The sequence below is a fragment of the Crocuta crocuta genome, unplaced genomic scaffold (assembly GCF_008692635.1).
Source record: "Crocuta crocuta isolate KB4526 unplaced genomic scaffold, BGI_CrCroc_1.0 scaffold204, whole genome shotgun sequence".
Classification (NCBI taxonomy): Eukaryota; Metazoa; Chordata; class Mammalia; order Carnivora; family Hyaenidae; genus Crocuta; species Crocuta crocuta.
The window spans coordinates 1,352,002-1,369,998 of NW_027529603.1; the positions used below are offsets into that span (position 1 = coordinate 1,352,002).

General features: G+C 41.5%; 1 protein-coding gene across 3 annotated transcripts in view; it reads right to left on the reverse strand.

Annotated features, from left to right (window-relative positions):
* The window catches only part of DCAF12 (DDB1 and CUL4 associated factor 12), a 48,876-nt gene that overhangs the window by 10,804 nt on the left and 20,075 nt on the right, over window positions 1-17,997 (reverse strand). For 2 of the 3 annotated variants that reach the window (XM_077761886.1, XM_077761885.1), the window contains exons 3-9: window positions 15,171-15,377; window positions 14,054-14,114; window positions 9,464-9,657; window positions 8,426-8,491; window positions 6,893-7,055; window positions 4,413-4,591; window positions 1,716-3,867 (exon numbers count right to left, since the gene is read on the reverse strand). In XM_077761886.1, coding sequence (XP_077618012.1) covers window positions 3,709-3,867; window positions 4,413-4,591; window positions 6,893-7,055; window positions 8,426-8,491; window positions 9,464-9,657; window positions 14,054-14,114; window positions 15,171-15,377 — 1,029 coding nt within the window. In that variant the 3' untranslated portion in view covers window positions 1,716-3,708. Of the gene's footprint in view, window positions 1-1,715; window positions 3,868-4,412; window positions 4,592-6,892; window positions 7,056-8,425; window positions 8,492-9,463; window positions 9,658-14,053; window positions 14,115-15,170; window positions 15,378-17,997 lie in introns of those variants that run through there. The other variant, XM_077761887.1, reaches the window with a different exon arrangement.

A 17,997-nucleotide genomic window follows, 5' to 3' on the forward strand; every position in this document is an offset into this window, starting at 1 on the left:
ATTCTCGTTCCCTCTCTCTCTGCCCCTCCCCTGCTCTCACAGATGCGCATGCTCTCTCAATATAAATGGATGAACTTTAAAAAATAAATAAAAATAAAAACACACTAAAAGCCTGATTAATACTAGTCAACTCTTGAAGTGGCAGGGGTAGGGAACTGAGAGCATAAATTCGGTTCCAAAGCCTTCTGTAAAAGGACCCAAGGATGATGGAAGGAGCAAGTAGAACATAAAATGAGGCATGTGGCCTGAGGGAGAACNTGTCAGCACAGAGCCCAATGTGGGGCTCGAACTCACAAACTACAAGATCATGACCTGAGCTGAAGTAGGATGCTTAAACAATTGAGCCACCCAGGCACCCCTGGAGATTCCTTTTTTAAAAAATGCAAAACAAAAGGAGCACCTGGTTCAGTTGGTTGGGCCTCTGACTCTTGGTTTCAGATCAGGTCATGATCTCATGGTTCCTGGGTTCCAGCCCCATGCTGGGCTGTGTTGGTGGTGCAGAGCCCTGCTTGGGATTCTCGTTCCCTCTCTCTCTGCCCCTCCCCTGCTCTCACAGATGCGCATGCTCTCTCAATATAAATGGATGAACTTTAAAAAATAAATAAAAATAAAAACACACTAAAAGCCTGATTAATACTAGTCAACTCTTGAAGTGGCAGGGGTAGGGAACTGAGAGCATAAATTCGGTTCCAAAGCCTTCTGTAAAAGGACCCAAGGATGATGGAAGGAGCAAGTAGAACATAAAATGAGGCATGTGGCCTGAGGGAGAACAAGGAAGTTCTTTCATGGCAAGGGAATTGGGACTGGCAGGAAAGGGAGGGACCCTCTAAAGTCCACAAAGCTTTTCTGTAAGATACATACTTTGCTGGAAAGTCTGGCTGGAAAACAGGAGCAAGGCCAAGATTCCATGGAGGCTTGAAGCCTAGGCCAGGTCCCCCACCCAGATCCCAACACCTTTCTCTGAGCACGTTCTGTGGACACGAGTTCCATAGTAACCAAAACCTGAGGTTGGGAAAAAGCATGTCTTTGTTTAAATTTGAATTTCCCAGAAATAATCTGACCAAGGAACATTTTGCAAACACCCATCACTATCTCATGGATTGGAAATTCTAAAAATTTCATCTTGGAAAAGGCTTTTCTGCTTTATGAAGCCCTCTTAATTGCCTCAACTAATTCACCGCCCCCTTCCTGTTTTGTGGCCTTTGACCATGCAGGTAGATGCCTGTATGAATTATATTCTGTAGTCAGTCTCCAAGGCAGGTGCAAAGGACAGCTGTGTCTAGCTTGCCTGGAGAGGAACAAGTGTCATGTGACAGAGGAATATACTGCCTTGCCTGCCTCTGTGGCCCAGTCCCGATGGATCTTCCAGGATTGGTGGTGAGTAGGGTGGTATGATTCAGCAGTCTGCCCTTCTCTCAGCAACAGCCCCAAACCAGTTCTGGGAGTAGCATCACTCACCTTGGTCACTGTGTCCTCTTGGCTGAGTTCATTCTCAACTGGACCCCAGAATAAATGATCCTTGGCCAGGGCTGGGGACCAGGAGCAAGTAGGTCTTAGTGTTTGTGTGACTGTACTTGACCTGCCTTTAGCTTTGAGAGGACTCTTTTGTTCCCCTTCTGTTCCAAGCAATCTTAGCCCCTCAAGGTAAACTTCTAACCAGTCATTTGGGGCTATTTCCCTGCTGCGTTTTGGCTATACATAATCACTCAAAGCACTTTGCAACTGGAATAATATTTATTTTTTTACTTGGCAAAAAGTCAAGTGCTACATTTTAAAAAACAAAATCTCAAACAATCAAACGTATTACCCATCACAGAAGAGGGTCTGGCAACAGTACAAAACATCCTACTTAAGATCTTTTTTTTTTTAAATATACAAGTTGGTTTAAAATGATAGAAGTTCTGTGAGAACTAAGAAATCTACAGCCTGTAGTTTAAGAATAGAAAAAAAATTAAGACAATTAAAAGATCTATAGTATCCAGCATTTTACTTAATTCCCTGTTTATAGCACCTATTTCTCTAGGTTAGAAGATGAGAATTCTAGAACCTGTGGTATGCGGCTTGTATCACCAAGATAGGGTGGACTTGCTGTCTCCCCTCCCCACCAGCCCCCTTTACCAAGGAGAAGGCACTCTTTTTTTCAATCTCCCCACTTACACCCAGAGCAGAGGGGGATAACTGGGAGGGCAATTTAGAAACGAGAGTGCAGGAATAAATGACTTTTCCTTTCCCCCAGGATGGGCTGTTAACAGAAGCAGAGTATGTACTTAGAATGGAGGAGGAATTTGTGGGTGGGAACAGCTGCTATCTGCAACATGATGCGTAAAAAGCAAGGAATAACTGGACATCACGGTCAGCCAGTTGCCTGCAAGTTTCAAAACCTGACTAAACACAGTTCAAGGGAGGAACAAATTACTAATCACATCAATGCTTTTACATGCACAATGTTGCTGGTTCTAGGCCACCCACCACCACCCCAGGGCTAAGCCAACAGAGTGGGAGAGGTGGCTTCAACCCCAGCCCCACTGTAATAAGAAAATGAACATTCCACACATGAAGCTACACACAGATAAACCCCCAGCTTACCCCCACCCTCCTGGACTGAATCCAATTTAGAAAAGCAAAGCAAAACCCACTGGGAAGATCAGAAGAAAGGCAAAGGAGAAGTTTCTCCCCAAAGCCAAGGGGACTGAGTATGTGAATCTTAGCAGACGTAAGGCCCCCTGCTCCAGGCCCCTGAGATACCGTATCAGGTCTTGTTTGAGGGAAGGAAAAGGAAGACTGGGATAGGGATTCTCTTTACCAAGTTCTACCAAGACTTCTGCAGCCTCCAGAATTGCATCTGGAGATCCTGATGTTTTAGGAGAGTGGCCACTGGCTCAGTAGACGGGAAGTTGAAGTGGAAATGACACACAGAAGTGTTCTCACTTGGGGAACACAAGGTTAGGAAGACAGGTAGGGGACGGATCACCCTGGAGTCCTGGCTAGAAAGTCACCAGGAAGCCTGCAATCTAACTCAAAGAGTTTTCCTGGTGGTGACTGTTTTTCTTTCTGTTTTTACTTAATCAGTGCTGTTAGACTTTAAAAAACAAGATAAAGACTAGTCCCAAAGCTGACTCTGTGAATAAAGTTGTTTCTTTTATAAATATTTTAATTACAAGTAATTCTTACTCCAGGTAATTTCAGTGACACACAGAATCTGCAGGCATACAAGTTCTCTCTCTCTCTCACACACACACACACACACACACACACACGCACACATGCGCACACACACACACAAACAGCCCCCAAACTTTCACAGAAAGTCTGACAGCAACCATATAATTATAAAGGAACCCTACCTCTCAAGAGTGAAGTAAGCTTGAGAATGACTATACCAGCCTCTGCCAGAAGCCAGAGAGGGGAGAGTGTGTGTCACTTAAAGAAAAAATACAAATAAGAATTAACAATGTTTGGTTGAGAAGCCAGAAAGAAAAGACAGAAAAAACTCTGATTACAAAAAGCAAAAAAAAGAAAAAAACAACAACAAAAAACACTTCAGACTTCTGTACAGAGTTTCCTGTCAAGTGCCTAAACCACAGGCAAACTCTCGTGTTCCCACTAAAATGAGGGCCTCACACAATTGGAAGAAAATCAAAAGAAACAAGGAAACTAAGGATGGAAGTTAGTGTAAATCTCTGCATTTTGGGAAAGAGTTAGTTGTCATTAACTCCAGAGCCCAGCATAGTTTCCATGGAGCCCTGAAGGGAGGGGACCTCCTGCCACAAAGAGTTTCGTTCCAGACGAGTCGTAGCAGTGGGTGTAAACAGCATTGGGGAAGAAATCAATGTCCGAAAAGTAATTCCTCCAAGTTTCATCATGATTCTATGGAAGAAAAAGAGACTTGTTAACACCTCTAGGTCACGGGGCAGAAAAGGGGGTAGTAAGGGACAGGAATGCCTTCTGGTCTCCTTAAGAGGAGAGGGTTTTGCATCTAACCTGATGTCAGGAGACTGGTGCTCATGGGAAATGGAGCCTCATGTTTCCAAACGAACGTTAGGGAGAAGTGAACAGGCTGAAGAACTGCTGTACAAACCTAAGGTCTTCTCAGGACACTTGGAACCAAACTCTTTAATAATAATTCTGTAGCGGCCACGGTGGGGGGGTTCCTTCTCCTTCTACTCTATCATCACCTGGGGGTAATCCTAAGTCAATAGTGTGTCTTACTGGGCTGCAGTTTTTCCACAGATATGTAGACACAGTAGCAAAACCAAGGGAAAGTACCTTTCTCTGCTCTAAGGAGTAGCTCTTACCAGTGAAAAAGTATGTGGGTAGCTGGTGTTATCAGTGGGGGTGGAAGCAGGTAGGTAGATGGAAGACAATTTTTTTTGTCACTGTTCAGTAACCATGTCAGGCAGGGGCTTACTCACCAGCCAGCCCTTGCCAGTGGTTAGTTTCAAATTCTCCCCTGCTAGTCTGGGCTTGGACCCATAACAAGCTGAGAGCCTCTCTTCCAGGAATCTCTGAGCTCGGATGTCATAGAACAGCAGGGAGCCCTGCCCTGTGCCCACAGTGATGATATGCTCATAAAAGCTCACTGACCGGATCCCTGAGAGAAAAAAGGAAAGGGGAATGAGTAGGGAGAGCACATACTCGACGGTCTGCCTACCTGAATTTCTCCAGCATTGAGTTCACATGGTGGCACCCACATACCGAACAATGCCTTTCCCATGGCAGGTATATCTCATGCAAAAGCCTGAGAATGCTGGTGCCACACTGCTAATTGATGCACTAACAGGAACCTTCCCATAAGCCTTAGGGAAATACCAGAGACCAAATGATGCCTAAGATCTTTTAGCCTAAGACCTTAACTGTGCCCTGAACCTCCCTGCCTCCCCTAGACTTACTGTGAGTTATCTTTCATAGCTCTAACCTCTTCTTCACTGTGTTTCTAACCTATACTGAAACAGGATAACCTGCATATTTACAAATCATTATATTAATAAGGACTTTTTCCTATCTGACCTAAAACCCCTACCATGGCACTGTAAGAGGTCTTTATCTGGTATCATGTCTGTGGATCAGAGAAGTGCACAGGGTACGAAGATGTCTCTTGGCACATAAGAGGTGCTTGATAATATTTGTGGAATCAGTATTTCCTTATTAGGTATGAAAGCTACTCCTGTAACAATAACCACAGTCTCTTACTAAAGCTTTATTCATTTTTTTTATGTTTTTATTTTTTTGATAGAGACAGAGTGCGAGCAGGGGAGGGGCAGAGAAAGAAGGCGACACAGAATTGAAGCAGGTTCCAGGCTCTGAACTATCGGTACAGAGCCTGATGCGGCGCTTGAACTCATGAACCGGGAGATGGTGACCTGAGCTGAAGTCAGATGCTTAACTGACTAAGCCACCCAGGCACCTCTAAAGCTTTATTTACTTATTTTTTTAAAAACTCATTTTTTTTTAAATTTTAAAAAATTTATTTTTTTTATTTTGAGAGACAGCAGGGAAAGGGCAGAGAGAGAGAGAGGTGGAGAGAGAGAATCCCAAGCAGGCTCCATGTTCAGCATGAAGCCTGACACAGGGCTCGACCTCATAACCATGAAATCATGACCTAAGCCAAAATCAAGAGTTGGATGCTTAACCAAATGAGCCATCCAGGTGCCCCTAAAACTTAAAAAAAAAATTTTTTTTTTTTTAAATTTTAACTAATCTCTGCACTCAACACGGGGCTTGAACCTACAACACCAAGATCAATGCTCTATCCACTGAGCTGGCCAGGCGTGCCTATCTTAAAGCGTTTCACTGCAGACATCATTTCAGCCAACCCTAATTACCCTTATAACTCTCAATACACACATTACTTCTCTCTGCACTAAACAGGAGCATCTTAATAACGATTGAAACAAACCCTAAACAAAAGCCACTATTGCAATATCTGAATGAAAATAAACACAACTTGAAAGAGAGAAGCTAAACTGTAATTCTTATTGTGCCTTTTAGGACTCCCAGATAATGTAGCTACATTTTTGTAGGAGAAGGGGAACAAAGTGAGATGAAGAAAATACACTCCGTTAACTTGAATGATCTGGATTCTAGTCCCTGGCTGTTCTTCCACCAATCCAGAAGACACGGAGAATGGTATTTAACTGGTCTGAGTCTCAAGTCTCCTCATCTATAAAATAGAGGTAACACTAAACATACCTTTTCCTACCTGCTTTCTACAGGGTTCTAGGTAAGATGAAATAAGATCTCAGATAAAGATATTCTGAAATCTTAAAGTACATTACAAACATAATCTTTTTATTCCTTGATAAAGAGTGCTGTCAGAGAAAATATGCTATAAAAGACAGGAGGATGAAGCTATAATTAACCTAGTCATTGGATCTAAACTATTTTCTTCAGCTTTACTGAGGTTTAATTGACAAACAATACACTGTACATATTTAAAATATACAATTTGAAGTTTTAACATGTGTATATATCCATGACACTACCACCATAATCAAAATAATGAACATATCCATCACCCTCAAAAGTTTCCACATGCCCTCTATAAACTCCTCACTGCATATCATCCCTTAGCATAAAATGTTTTTTACAGTTCAGACAGGGCAGCAGCTAAACACTACCACACGACAGAAAGTCAAGATCTGTGAAAAAATATGAAAACCACCAATATCCTGACTGTTGGTTTCCACTGAAGGCTTCTATGGTCACAAATTTGCCTGTGGATTGAAGCTCTGTTGCCATTTGCAGGTATTTAAGCTCCCTCCAAGTGTTACCAAACACCTCCACCAGGTTCCATAAAGATCACTATTCTTGTTTGGAAATCAACATAGAAACTGAAAGTCAAAACCCATCTGCAATGCAGCTATAAGCCTCAGGGGCATAGCAGGACTCTTACCACTGCCTCGCTCCCTGGAGCAAACAGACTTGACGTTGTATGATGGCTGCCGTGGATCCAAGAAGGAGACATGAGCTTGGGAGCCCACTGCATATACCGACCATTCACTACCATAGGCCAGGCACACATTCTCACGGCAATATGGCAGTTTGGTGGAGAGGAGCTGAAACAGAGAGAGGAGTGATGCACACATGGCAATACCAGAGAATGTACTACAGGGCATTGTTCTTAGATGCCCACTTGTGTTGGCTTCCTTCATACACAAGCCATACAAAGTCAGAGACAAAAAGACAAGCCCTGATTAAGAAAATATTGCCCTGTTCCACCCCAAAGTAAATAAGAGAAAGAGAGGGTGACTATAAGAAGATGATCTGGTACTGAAGAGGCCTGATTAGGGGAAAAAAAAAGGTTAAGCTGGAATTAAATAATCAGAAGCAGAAAAGCCTAGACCTACAGGTTATTTCCAGGGTAACCCCAGGGAACTAAAGCCAAGGTAAGACTCTGTTCTTTGCCAGGACCCTCCTCACCACTTTTCAGATAAAGGGGCTAATTTCTGCCTATCCTCAGCCTAGCTCCCCAATTATATGAGAGTTGTACACTACAGAAAGTACACTCATGGGACTGGCTCAACCCCAGGTAACACTACTCAGCCTTAACTCTGGATCCTTGTCATTAAGTCAATCCTCAGCAGGTGGCAACTGCATGTAAGGCACCAAGCAAGGTCAGTTGGGCTCAAAGGCTGCTTGACATGAAGGAGTAATTCCTGAAGCTCTGTTGCTTCTTGGGAAAGAAGCCTATCACAGAAGTAACACGCAGCAAAGGCCTCTGGGATAAGAGGGCAAATAAACCACAGGTAGGTTTGACTTTATGCAAAAGTTGCTTGTAAAGATTACAAATATTCTCATTACGTATCATTTCAAAAATGGTTTTTTAGTTTAATTAATTTTCAGTTGCCAGTGATTCCTAACTTTTAGGTTTTCCTGCCCTTGTAACATGCCAAACAGCGAATAATCCATAAGCAAATACTTAAATGCCTTGCGGACTGGAGGACTGCTAGTTAAAGGAATCTCTCGGTCCTCGCAATGTGAAAGAATCACCACCTCTGATCTCTTTATTATTATTTATTTTTAATGTTTATTTATTTTTGAGAGAGAGATACAGCAGGAGCTGGGTGTCTGTGTGTGGGGGGGGAGGCAGCGAGAGGGGAGACACAGAAATATGAAGGAGGGTCCAGGCTCCGAGTTGTCAGCCCAGAGCCCATTGTGGGGCTCGAACCCATGAACCGTGAGATCATGACCTGAGCTGCAGTCCGGTGCTTAACCAACTGAGCCACCCAGGCACCCCAGCCTCTGATCTCTTTAAAAGATCTGAGAGGCATTGTCAGGTTCAGAATTCCATTCACTGTGCAGTAACATGGCCAGACCCTTGGAAAACTGGTTCTTTAGACAAGAATGAAAAGGTAACGGGAGAATAAATCTATTTTAACCAAAAGGTAAATTTTTAGGTAAAACCACTAAGTAACGTTCATCACACCTTAGACAGTGTATTTTCAGCCTTCCAGAGATGAAAATAACCATCCAGAGATACTGCTCCCAATTCCTACAAGAGCAATGAAAAAACAAGTTATATTTCAATCCGTAGTAACTAACATATACAATCGTAAGCAGGGGAAGACCCTGAAGGTTGGGGTCCTCCCAGGTTCATTCTTATCCCATGAGGATTCCAGCACAGGGGCCAACGATTGTCAGTCCATTATCTCACTCTATGGAATGCAACTGGATAGCATTATTAAATCAAGGCTGCTGCTTGGGAGAATTTAAGAAGCCAGCAAGGTTCTAGCAATAATGTAAACACCTATGGTTCAAAAAGTTCCTACTATGCAATCATTCCCATGACGTCTCATTGGATAGTTATAGTAGATGCCACACATGAAGGACAGTTTCATAAATCTCAGTGTAAGAGCTTCTATGAGTGGAGGATCTAAATCTACCTCTAAGCCACAACTGTGGACAGGAGATAGGAGGCTAAGGGAACTATCCTTCAAATGTGGCCTGATTCAGATTTGGGGAACTTTTCTCCTCTCTGGCTCTGAGTCTCCACCCTAACATTCAATACTGCCAGTTTCAGATCTGACTCCATGATTAAGTAAGACCTGCTGACACTGTGGTTAAGAGGCAGTGAAGAATGAAAAGAAACTGAATACCAAAGACAAAAAAGTGATTGCTTTCAGAGGCACATATGAAAATCACACCCAAAATAGAGTACTTGCAAAGGCATGTGCAAATGAGAGACAGTCAAATCAGAGTGGCCCCGGGGAAACTCTGAGAGGCTGACCCACAAATATGGACCATCCAGAGAAATACTGCAGAGCTCAATGCAAGGGATGAGAGTTTTATAATCTCTGTTATAATTTCTCACCAGCGTCTCTCAGCCTTCAATTCTCCATAGGCTCAGAACTAAGCTATGTAACAAGGACTGACTTGGAAAGAAATCTTGGGAAGTGAATCTTCCAAGATCTAAACCAAGAAGCTAAAGCAAGAGGAATAGCCTTCCTCTTTGGCAAACTCATACCTTGTTCTTGTTGTTGAAGGCCAGAGCCCGGACCTTGCAGTTGTCAGGATTTGTGTCCTCCTTGGGAATGTCCTTTAAGGCCTTGTGAGTGATGTGAGCATACACAGGGACCCGCGACATATTGTGCCTTGCATCACTTTTGGTCAATACATCGTCTGTCACCTCCCAGAGTCCCATAGAGCCATCACGTGAGCCTACAGAACAAGGAAACCACAGATGTCAGACATAACCAAATCTCTATGGGACACTCCTACGGAAACCAAGATGGGCTTTCTTAGTCTAGCTCTTTGTGCATCATCCTCATATGTTCTGACACTTGGTCAGATGGCCCACCACTAAACAGAGAACAGCATATATTTTAATAGGTACATCAAGAGGATGATTCAGCTAAGGTATAAGAATTACAATATAACCTTTAACCGTTGGTGAAATTTTCCAAGAGAATTATGTAGTTTTGAGTAAGCTCAGTAATTTTCCAAGCCAAATGCTTAGGTCACTTGGGCATGCATGCACAGGTGAAGTCTGCTGGGCACTAGGGTTTGGGAACTTCCACCTCAATGGTGCTTAACGTCTTCTGAGTCTTGTATGCCTCTGAGACACTTAGGAATATTAAAAACCCCTTTCTCTAGAAAAATACACAAAACACCACAATGTACATTCAATTTTAGGGAGGTTCATGAACCTCTTGAAGGCTTTCCATGGACCTACAGGGACCATAATTCCCATATTAAGAATGTTTGGGGGCACCTGGGCGGCTCAGTGGGTTAAGCATCTGACTTTGGCTCAGTTCATGATCTCACAGTTCGTGGGTTTGAGCCTCGCACTGGGCCCTGTGCTAACAGCTCACAGCCTGGAACCTGCTTCTGATTTTGTCTCCCTCTCTCTCTGCCCCTCCCCCACTAAAAATAAATACACTTAAAAAAATAACCAAAAAAGGATAACTGTTTTACATAAAATGAATACTTAAAAAAAAAGAGTTTTCCTTAGAAAACAATAATGAAGCACTTAAAAAACTAAGAACACTTTTCTTTGAACTGAGCCCTGAATACATTGCTGGTGGCAAGCTAAAATGGGACCATCTTTCTGGTGGACAACTGAGCAATCTGCAGCAAAACCCAGAAAGTCTGTGTTCCCATCTAGGAATAATGCACTATCATAAGACAGATACAAAAAGATGTTTATTCAGAACATCTGTGTGTCCCACAAGAATAAGGTGATGGTATAGTCATAAAATAGAAAATCAAGGACCATTTTTTAAAAACCATTTTTTAAAAAATCCTGTTTTGGGGGTGCCTGGGTGGGTCAGTTTATGAGCATCCAACTCTTTTTTTTTTTTTTTTAATTTTTTTTTTTTAATAGTTTATTGTCAAATTAGTTTCCACATAACACTCAGTGCTCATCCCCACAAGTGTCCTCCTCCATGCCCATCCCCCCTTCCCCCCACATCCATCAGTCCTCAGTTTTTGTCAGCATTCAAGAGTCTCTCATGGTTTGCTTCTCTCCCTTTCCCCCACCATTTCTGCCCTTCTTCTCCCCCTTGTTCCTCCGTCAAGTTCCTCCTAATCCTCCTATACGTGCAAACATATGATATTTGTCCTTCTCTGCCTGTATGAGCATCCAACTCTTGATTTTGGCTTAGGTCATGATTCATGGTTTGTGATCTCAAGCCCCAAGCTGAGCTCTGCAATGATACTGCAAAGCCTGCTTGGGATTCTCTCTCTCTGCCCCTCTGCTGCTTGCATGCACAAGAACACATTCTCTTTCTCAAAATAAATAAATAAACTAAAAAAAAAAAATCATGTTTTAAAATTCCTTTCCAGTAAAGTTATTTGCCAACTCTCCTTTAAACTAGAAGGTACCCTTTCCATATTGCAAATCTCCTGAATGTTTCATAGTAAAAAATTATCTAACATAGGAGAAATATGATCCCATTTGTTTGCATCCTTTTTTTTAAAGATTTTACTTTTAAGTAATCCTTACAACGCAACACAGGGCTCAAACCTAGAACCCCGACATCAAGAGTCATGTGCTCTAGTGAATGAGCCAGCCAGGTGCCACCAATTTGTTTGCATCATAATGCTGATGAGAAGGGATTCAAAGCAGAAGTTTTATTACATGTGAAATATAGAAAAGGCCAGGGAGAGGAGGACGCATCTGGAGAATTATGCATGATTTATAATACAGATTTATAATATAATACTGATTTATAATACAGATTAAAAAATAAAACTATACAAGTTTTATTAGGAAAAATTCAAGCATAGTGAAATGTTCATAGAATTTTACAATGAACTGTTCAATTATACCTATACTCTATCAACATGTTATATTTCAAAATATTTTTTTTTGTTATATTTCAAAATATTAATAGTTATCTCTGGGTAGAGATATTGAAGATAGTTCTTATTTCCTTTTTTGTTTATCTATATTTAAAAATTTTCTTATAATAAACACATTACTTTTAGAATAAAGAATTTATTAGCAAAAATAGCATCATGAAGACTGGATAGGGGAAGACAAGTACAGAGCAGAGAGAAAATATGGAAGGATACTAGGGTAATTCAAGATCTTGATGATGAGCACTCTAGCAGAGAAAAGAAACTGTATGTAAAAGGATTTTTCTTTTTAATTATTTAAGTATACATGACATACAATGTTTATAAGGCATACTTTAAAAAGCATTATAACCATGGCTTGGTAATCTAAGGAGACTGAAGACCATAAGAGGAGTTTTAGTTTTCTGCTGTGCACTTGTGTGGAAGGTGGGAGCATTCACAAATATATGTCCATGGGGAGGAGGGGATCTTGCAAGAAAGATCATGAGTATGAATATGCAGAATCTGAGGTAGAATGTTCAGGGGAGTTCATATTCATCATCAAGCTTAACATTAACAATGGTTAACAAGTATTGGCCATTTTTAATACAGCAGCCACTATGTATTATTTCATTTAATCTTACCTATGTCCTTTTTATAAAAATGTTTATTTTAGAGAGAAAGACAAAGACAGTGCCAGCAGAGGAAGGGCAAAGAGAGAGAGGGAGACAGGGAATCCCAAGCAGAGCCCATGCAGAGTCCGACACAAGGCTCGAACCCACAAACCATGAGATCATGACCTGAGCCAAAATCAAGAGTCCAAGCACTTAACCAACTGAGCCACCCAGGTACCCTCAGAGCCCAAGTTCTTAAAAGCTGTTATAATATTCTGGGGTGCCGGGGTGGCCCAGTCAGTTAAGCCTCTGACTTCGGCTCAGGTCATGATCTCACAGTCCGTGGGTTCAAGCCCCGTGTTGGGCTCTGTGCTGACAGCTCAGAGCTTGAAGCCTGCTTTGGATTCTGTGTCTTCCTCTCTCTCTGCCCCTCCCCACTCGCTCTCTGTCTCTGTCTCTCAAAATAAAATAAAGACATTAAAAAAAATTAAAAAAAAAGAAAAGCTGTTATAATGTTCATAAAAATGTAGACTTGGGAGTCAACAGCTCAAAAACAGGATGTTGGCAGGGTATCTCAAGGAGATAGGAGGCCTCCAAACCAAAGTCAAGTCCTGGCTCCCAACACCACATTTAGTACAGGGTACTGTCATATGGGCAATCCCTATGATAAAGGTGGCAGGACTCTGCCTCTGCCTTCAAACAGCTCTCATTCCTCAGGGAGGCAAATGACAGGGAATCCAAAAGCTTCTGAACCACTCCTGGGTAACTATTGCCTTGCAAAAAATTGAAAGAAGAAATATTTATGTTCCCTTAGTTTTGTTAGTAGCAGTTCTAAGCATGGGCTTTGAAATCAGATCTGGATTCAGATCTGAGTCCATCTGTCACTATTAGTGTGGCTTTTGGCAAGTTATAATAACCTCTCAGAATCTAAAGTTTCTCATTTTTGAAATGAGGCTAATAATGCAAACCTCTTAGTATTATTCTGAGGATAATATGAAATAACATATGTGAGGTACTTAATTTAGCAACTATTACGATTATTTTTATTTGGGAATCTAGAACTAGGGATTGGATTTTATTTATGGGTGCCCAGCAAAACTGGTTAGCACTCTGAGCCTACTTTCTAGGCTGTTGTGGGTATCAAGTAAGCATTTGTGTATCTCTTTATTATCTTCTCTACACTCATTTCTATGTGTTTTTTTCTGACTTCTACCCCTGAGAAAAAACTGCCCCATTTCTATGCAGCTTTTATCCATAAGAAACATGTTATATAGTTATACAGAAAATAACTGCTCCTAATACTTAACATCAACTTTTCCAAAAACACTTTCAGAAAGATTGTCACAATGAAGCCCCACAAAATCTTTGCAGCTAACATGCCATCATATATACTTTTGGGAACAAAGCAGAATATGAATAATAAATGAAGAATGCCAGTAAAACTCTACTTTCCAGATCAGGAATATACAGGGGAAATGACTTATCCAAGGACGCATGGTAAGTCAGAGAAAGAGCCAATATTGGAAATAAGATCTCCTGGCCCCTGGCTGATGATCTGTTTACTGGGCTATTTCTAATCGCACTACTACCTATCCCTTTTCAATTTCTAGCCTCCCTCCCTCCCTGCCACACCAAAACTCCATATAAAAGGGTAATTTTACCAGATACCGCCATAGTATCACTGATCCATGCAATGGAAAAGATCCAATCCTTGTGTCCATCCTTGGAGAGGCAGAAGGAACAGATAGGTACAGAGACAGATGGGGAAAAAAAAAAAAAAGAAATTAGTAAAATAAGGATTACAATGAATACTCTTGAAAAGCATATAGTCTGACTGAAAATATCTTTATAAAAATGACAAAGTGATCTCTGATGATCTTAACCCACAGGGCAGGATCCTACAAGTTTTAACTTCTGTCTCAAGGAGCTCAAAGCTGGAATAAAACTGGCATTCCTATGAGCAATGAACATGTCTGATGGACACAAAGCTCCGGCCTGCCACCTCTGGATATCTTATTTAGGGCTCCTACACACAATCACCCACCTCTTCTTCCTCTAACCTCATCCTACCACTCTCCTCTGTACCTTCCAGGTACAAGAATTATAACTGACCTCTTTGCTGTTCCTTCTGTCTGGAACTCTCTTCCTCCAGACATCTTTTCCTTTATGTCTCCCTGCTCAAATGTCATTCTTATCAATGAGGACTTCTCTGACCATCCTCTGAAATAGCATTCTCCACCACTCTCTCTATCCCTTTAATCAGGCTTTACTCTTCTCCATGACACTTATCATACTCTGACAGACTGCTAGTAAATACTTATTGGTTTATATATTGGTTTATATCCCTACACTAGAACAGAAGCTTCAGGAGGTGGAAGGCTTTATCTGTTTTATTAACTGCATGTCCCCAGCGTCTAAAACAATGACTGGACATAGAAAGCTCAATAAATAGTTGCTGAATGGATGATTTAATAAATTTTGCTGACTATGGGCAGTGGGAGATGTGTGGACATTGGGGATTCAAACACCAACCCACTGGTGCTGGCCCCTGAGTGTTGCTCACCCTTTTACAAACACACACTCTCAATATACCAGATACTCCCTACGTGGAATTCAGTCCCCATTTTGATATTTCTACCCTTTCACCTCACCCCCATTAGCAGAAATCTAGGGGAAACTGTTCCTTCCCAGAGGACATGTGGAAGGGGGACCATGTTACCTAGCTGGTTCTGTTTAAAAACAAGGCTACCTCTAACTACAATTTCTGGAGAAACTTACATCACCCACACACACTGGATCTAGTGTAGGCAGCCGGTAGATGGCAAGACTATTGGGGTTGTCTCCTCCAGTGGCTAACAGAGTTCTGGAGGGATTCAGTTCGATGGCATGGATACCACAACCCTGCTGGGTCACACCTCCAGGCTCCCGGTCCTTCAGAATGGGAATCTTGGTGATCTGGCTTGTCTGCACATCCACTACAAATAGCTACAAGAAAAGGGATAAAGAAGATGACGCAGTTTCTCTTTAATGTGGATAACCCTGGGTACAAACAACCATTCATTTAATTATCCACCAAACTTTCATTAATCTCTACTACATATTAGACCCTAGAAATTGTTAAAGGCCTAGTCAGGGTTATTAGTCAAATGAAATAAGAAAATAAGAAAATATAACAGAGACAGGTATAATATACTACACAAACACAGATTAACAAGCAGTAAATTCTGCCTGGGATTCAAAGATAGCATCTGGGTCTTGATTTCGGCTCAGGTCATGATCTCACTGATCTCACAGTTCCTGAGATCAAGCCCCAGTCCCAAGCTTGGGATTCTTTTCTCTTTCCCTCCTCTTTCCCTCTATCCCAGCTCCACTCCTGCTCACCCACCCTTGCTCGCTCACTCTCTCTCAAAATAAATAATAAGCTGAAAAAAAAAAAGAAAGGCAGCTTCAAAAAGGACTTTCATTAGACTATGGACTTAAAGAACCCCAAAAAAAAGATTTTCTGCCAGTTTGGACCTACTTGTAAACAATTCCTAGAACCTATCATAACCACTATTAAATGTGCTATAAATGTTAGGTTTGCTGGACTGACCTGAGACATATGACAAGGTAAGAGTTATTGTCTAACTGCTTTTCTCTAGCACGTACAACATTCACTTCAATGCCCCCATGCCTTTGTTCATGCTGCTGCTTCTGCCTGAAATGCTCTTCTCTATCTCTTTTCCAGACTAACTCCCTGCCACTCTGCAAGATTTAATGTTTTACAGAAAAGAGAAGTGTTTTACAGAAAAGATCAGTCTCAGACAAAGAACAATCTTTAATAAACTATTAAGTCTTTAATAAACTCTTTATAGAATTAAATGATTCACTCTTCCACTCAGTTATTCAGTACCAACTAAAATACCGAGTACTGTTCTAGATGCTAGCAATGTGTCTATGCACGAGAGAGGAATAATCTCTGCCATCATATACCTTAGTCTAGGAAGTCAGCTTAAAATCCTCTCAGCAGTTCTCGTGATGAAGCCAAATCATGTCAAATCTTTGTATAAAGTAACCTACTGCTTGTGCAAGAAGATCTAGGAAAGGAGAAACTAGATAGGCCTTAAGTTTAAATATAAATATAAGGGAAGGAGCATCTGGAATAAAACTGCCAGAGAGAGGGGTGCCTGGATGGCTCAGTAGTTAAGCATCCAACTCTTGATTTTGACTCAGGTCATGATTTCACAGTTCCTGGGATCAAGCCTGGGGGTCAGGCTCTGTGTTAACAATGCAAAGCCTATTTGGGATTCTCTCTCTCTCTCCGCCCCTCTCCCACTCACATTCTCTTTCTCTCTCTCAAAATAAATAAGAAAAAAAAAAAAAAAAAGAGTGCCAGACAGAGAGTAAGGAAAAATTTTAAAAAGGTGGAGTGGGAGGGCACAACCTCCCCCAAATCTGTAATATAAGCCCCGAGAACTACTTAAGGCAGATTCCCAACCTAACAGGAAACATTGCTGATGTGCTCCATAGACATTTTAAACTCAGTCATGTCCAGGGCACCCAGGTGGTTCATGGTTGTGAGATCAAGCCCAGAGTCGGGGCTCCATCGTGGGTGTGGAGCCTATTTAAGATTCTCTCCCTTCCTCTCCCTCTGCCCCTCCCCTGCCTGTGCATGCTATATAACATAACATAATGTAACATAATAACATAATAATTAATAAGCTCATTATGTGCAAAAGAAATTTCTCTGTCCTCAACTCCTCCCACATTCCCATCATCCAATCTAGACCTACCAAATCTACATAAATATTCTCACCGTTGGTTCCTACCTTTCCATTCTTTTTTCTCATCACCTCTCTGGACAATGGCGACTGATCTTTCTACCTTCAGTCAAGGCCACCATCAAAACTATTCTCCACACTGTAATGCATCATCTTCATAAAAATGGCAATTCTCCCATGTCAGTTAAAATTTTCCAATGGGGGGGCACCTGGGTGGCTTCTGACTTTAGGTCATGATCTCAAAATTCGTGAGTTTGAGTCAAATCCCACATCAAGCTCTGTGCTGACAGCTCGGAGCCTGCTTTGAATTCTGTGTCTTCCTCTCTCCCTGCCCCTCCTCCACTAATCCTTTCTCAAAAATAAACAAACATTTTAAAAAAAGAAAAAATATCGATTGGTTCTGCTTTATCTAAACTCCATATCATGGAGTTTAACTCCTCAACCTGGCACCAACCTCTCTCTCTAGAGACCTGTCATGGACCTCATGTTCTAGAAATAATGGTTTATTATTATTTACCCCAAAATCTTCAAAGAAATATAATTATTTTGTTTCATGCTCATGCTGTTCACAATGCCACAACTGCTTTCCCCTCTTTTCTGTATCTGGCCAGCATATACTTATCTTTCATGATTCAGTTCAGACATGTCCTCTCTGAATATTCCCTAAATATCCAGGCTGGTTAAGTTTTTCTCTTGCAGGTTTCCCAGATAGCCCTCTACCCACCATACTTAGACCATATCACACTAACCTAAAATCTCTCCTTGTCTCTCTCCCACAATAAGCTAGTAATGCACTCCCAATTTAAAGATCAGGGGATTTATCTTATTTAGTTCTGTAATCCAGC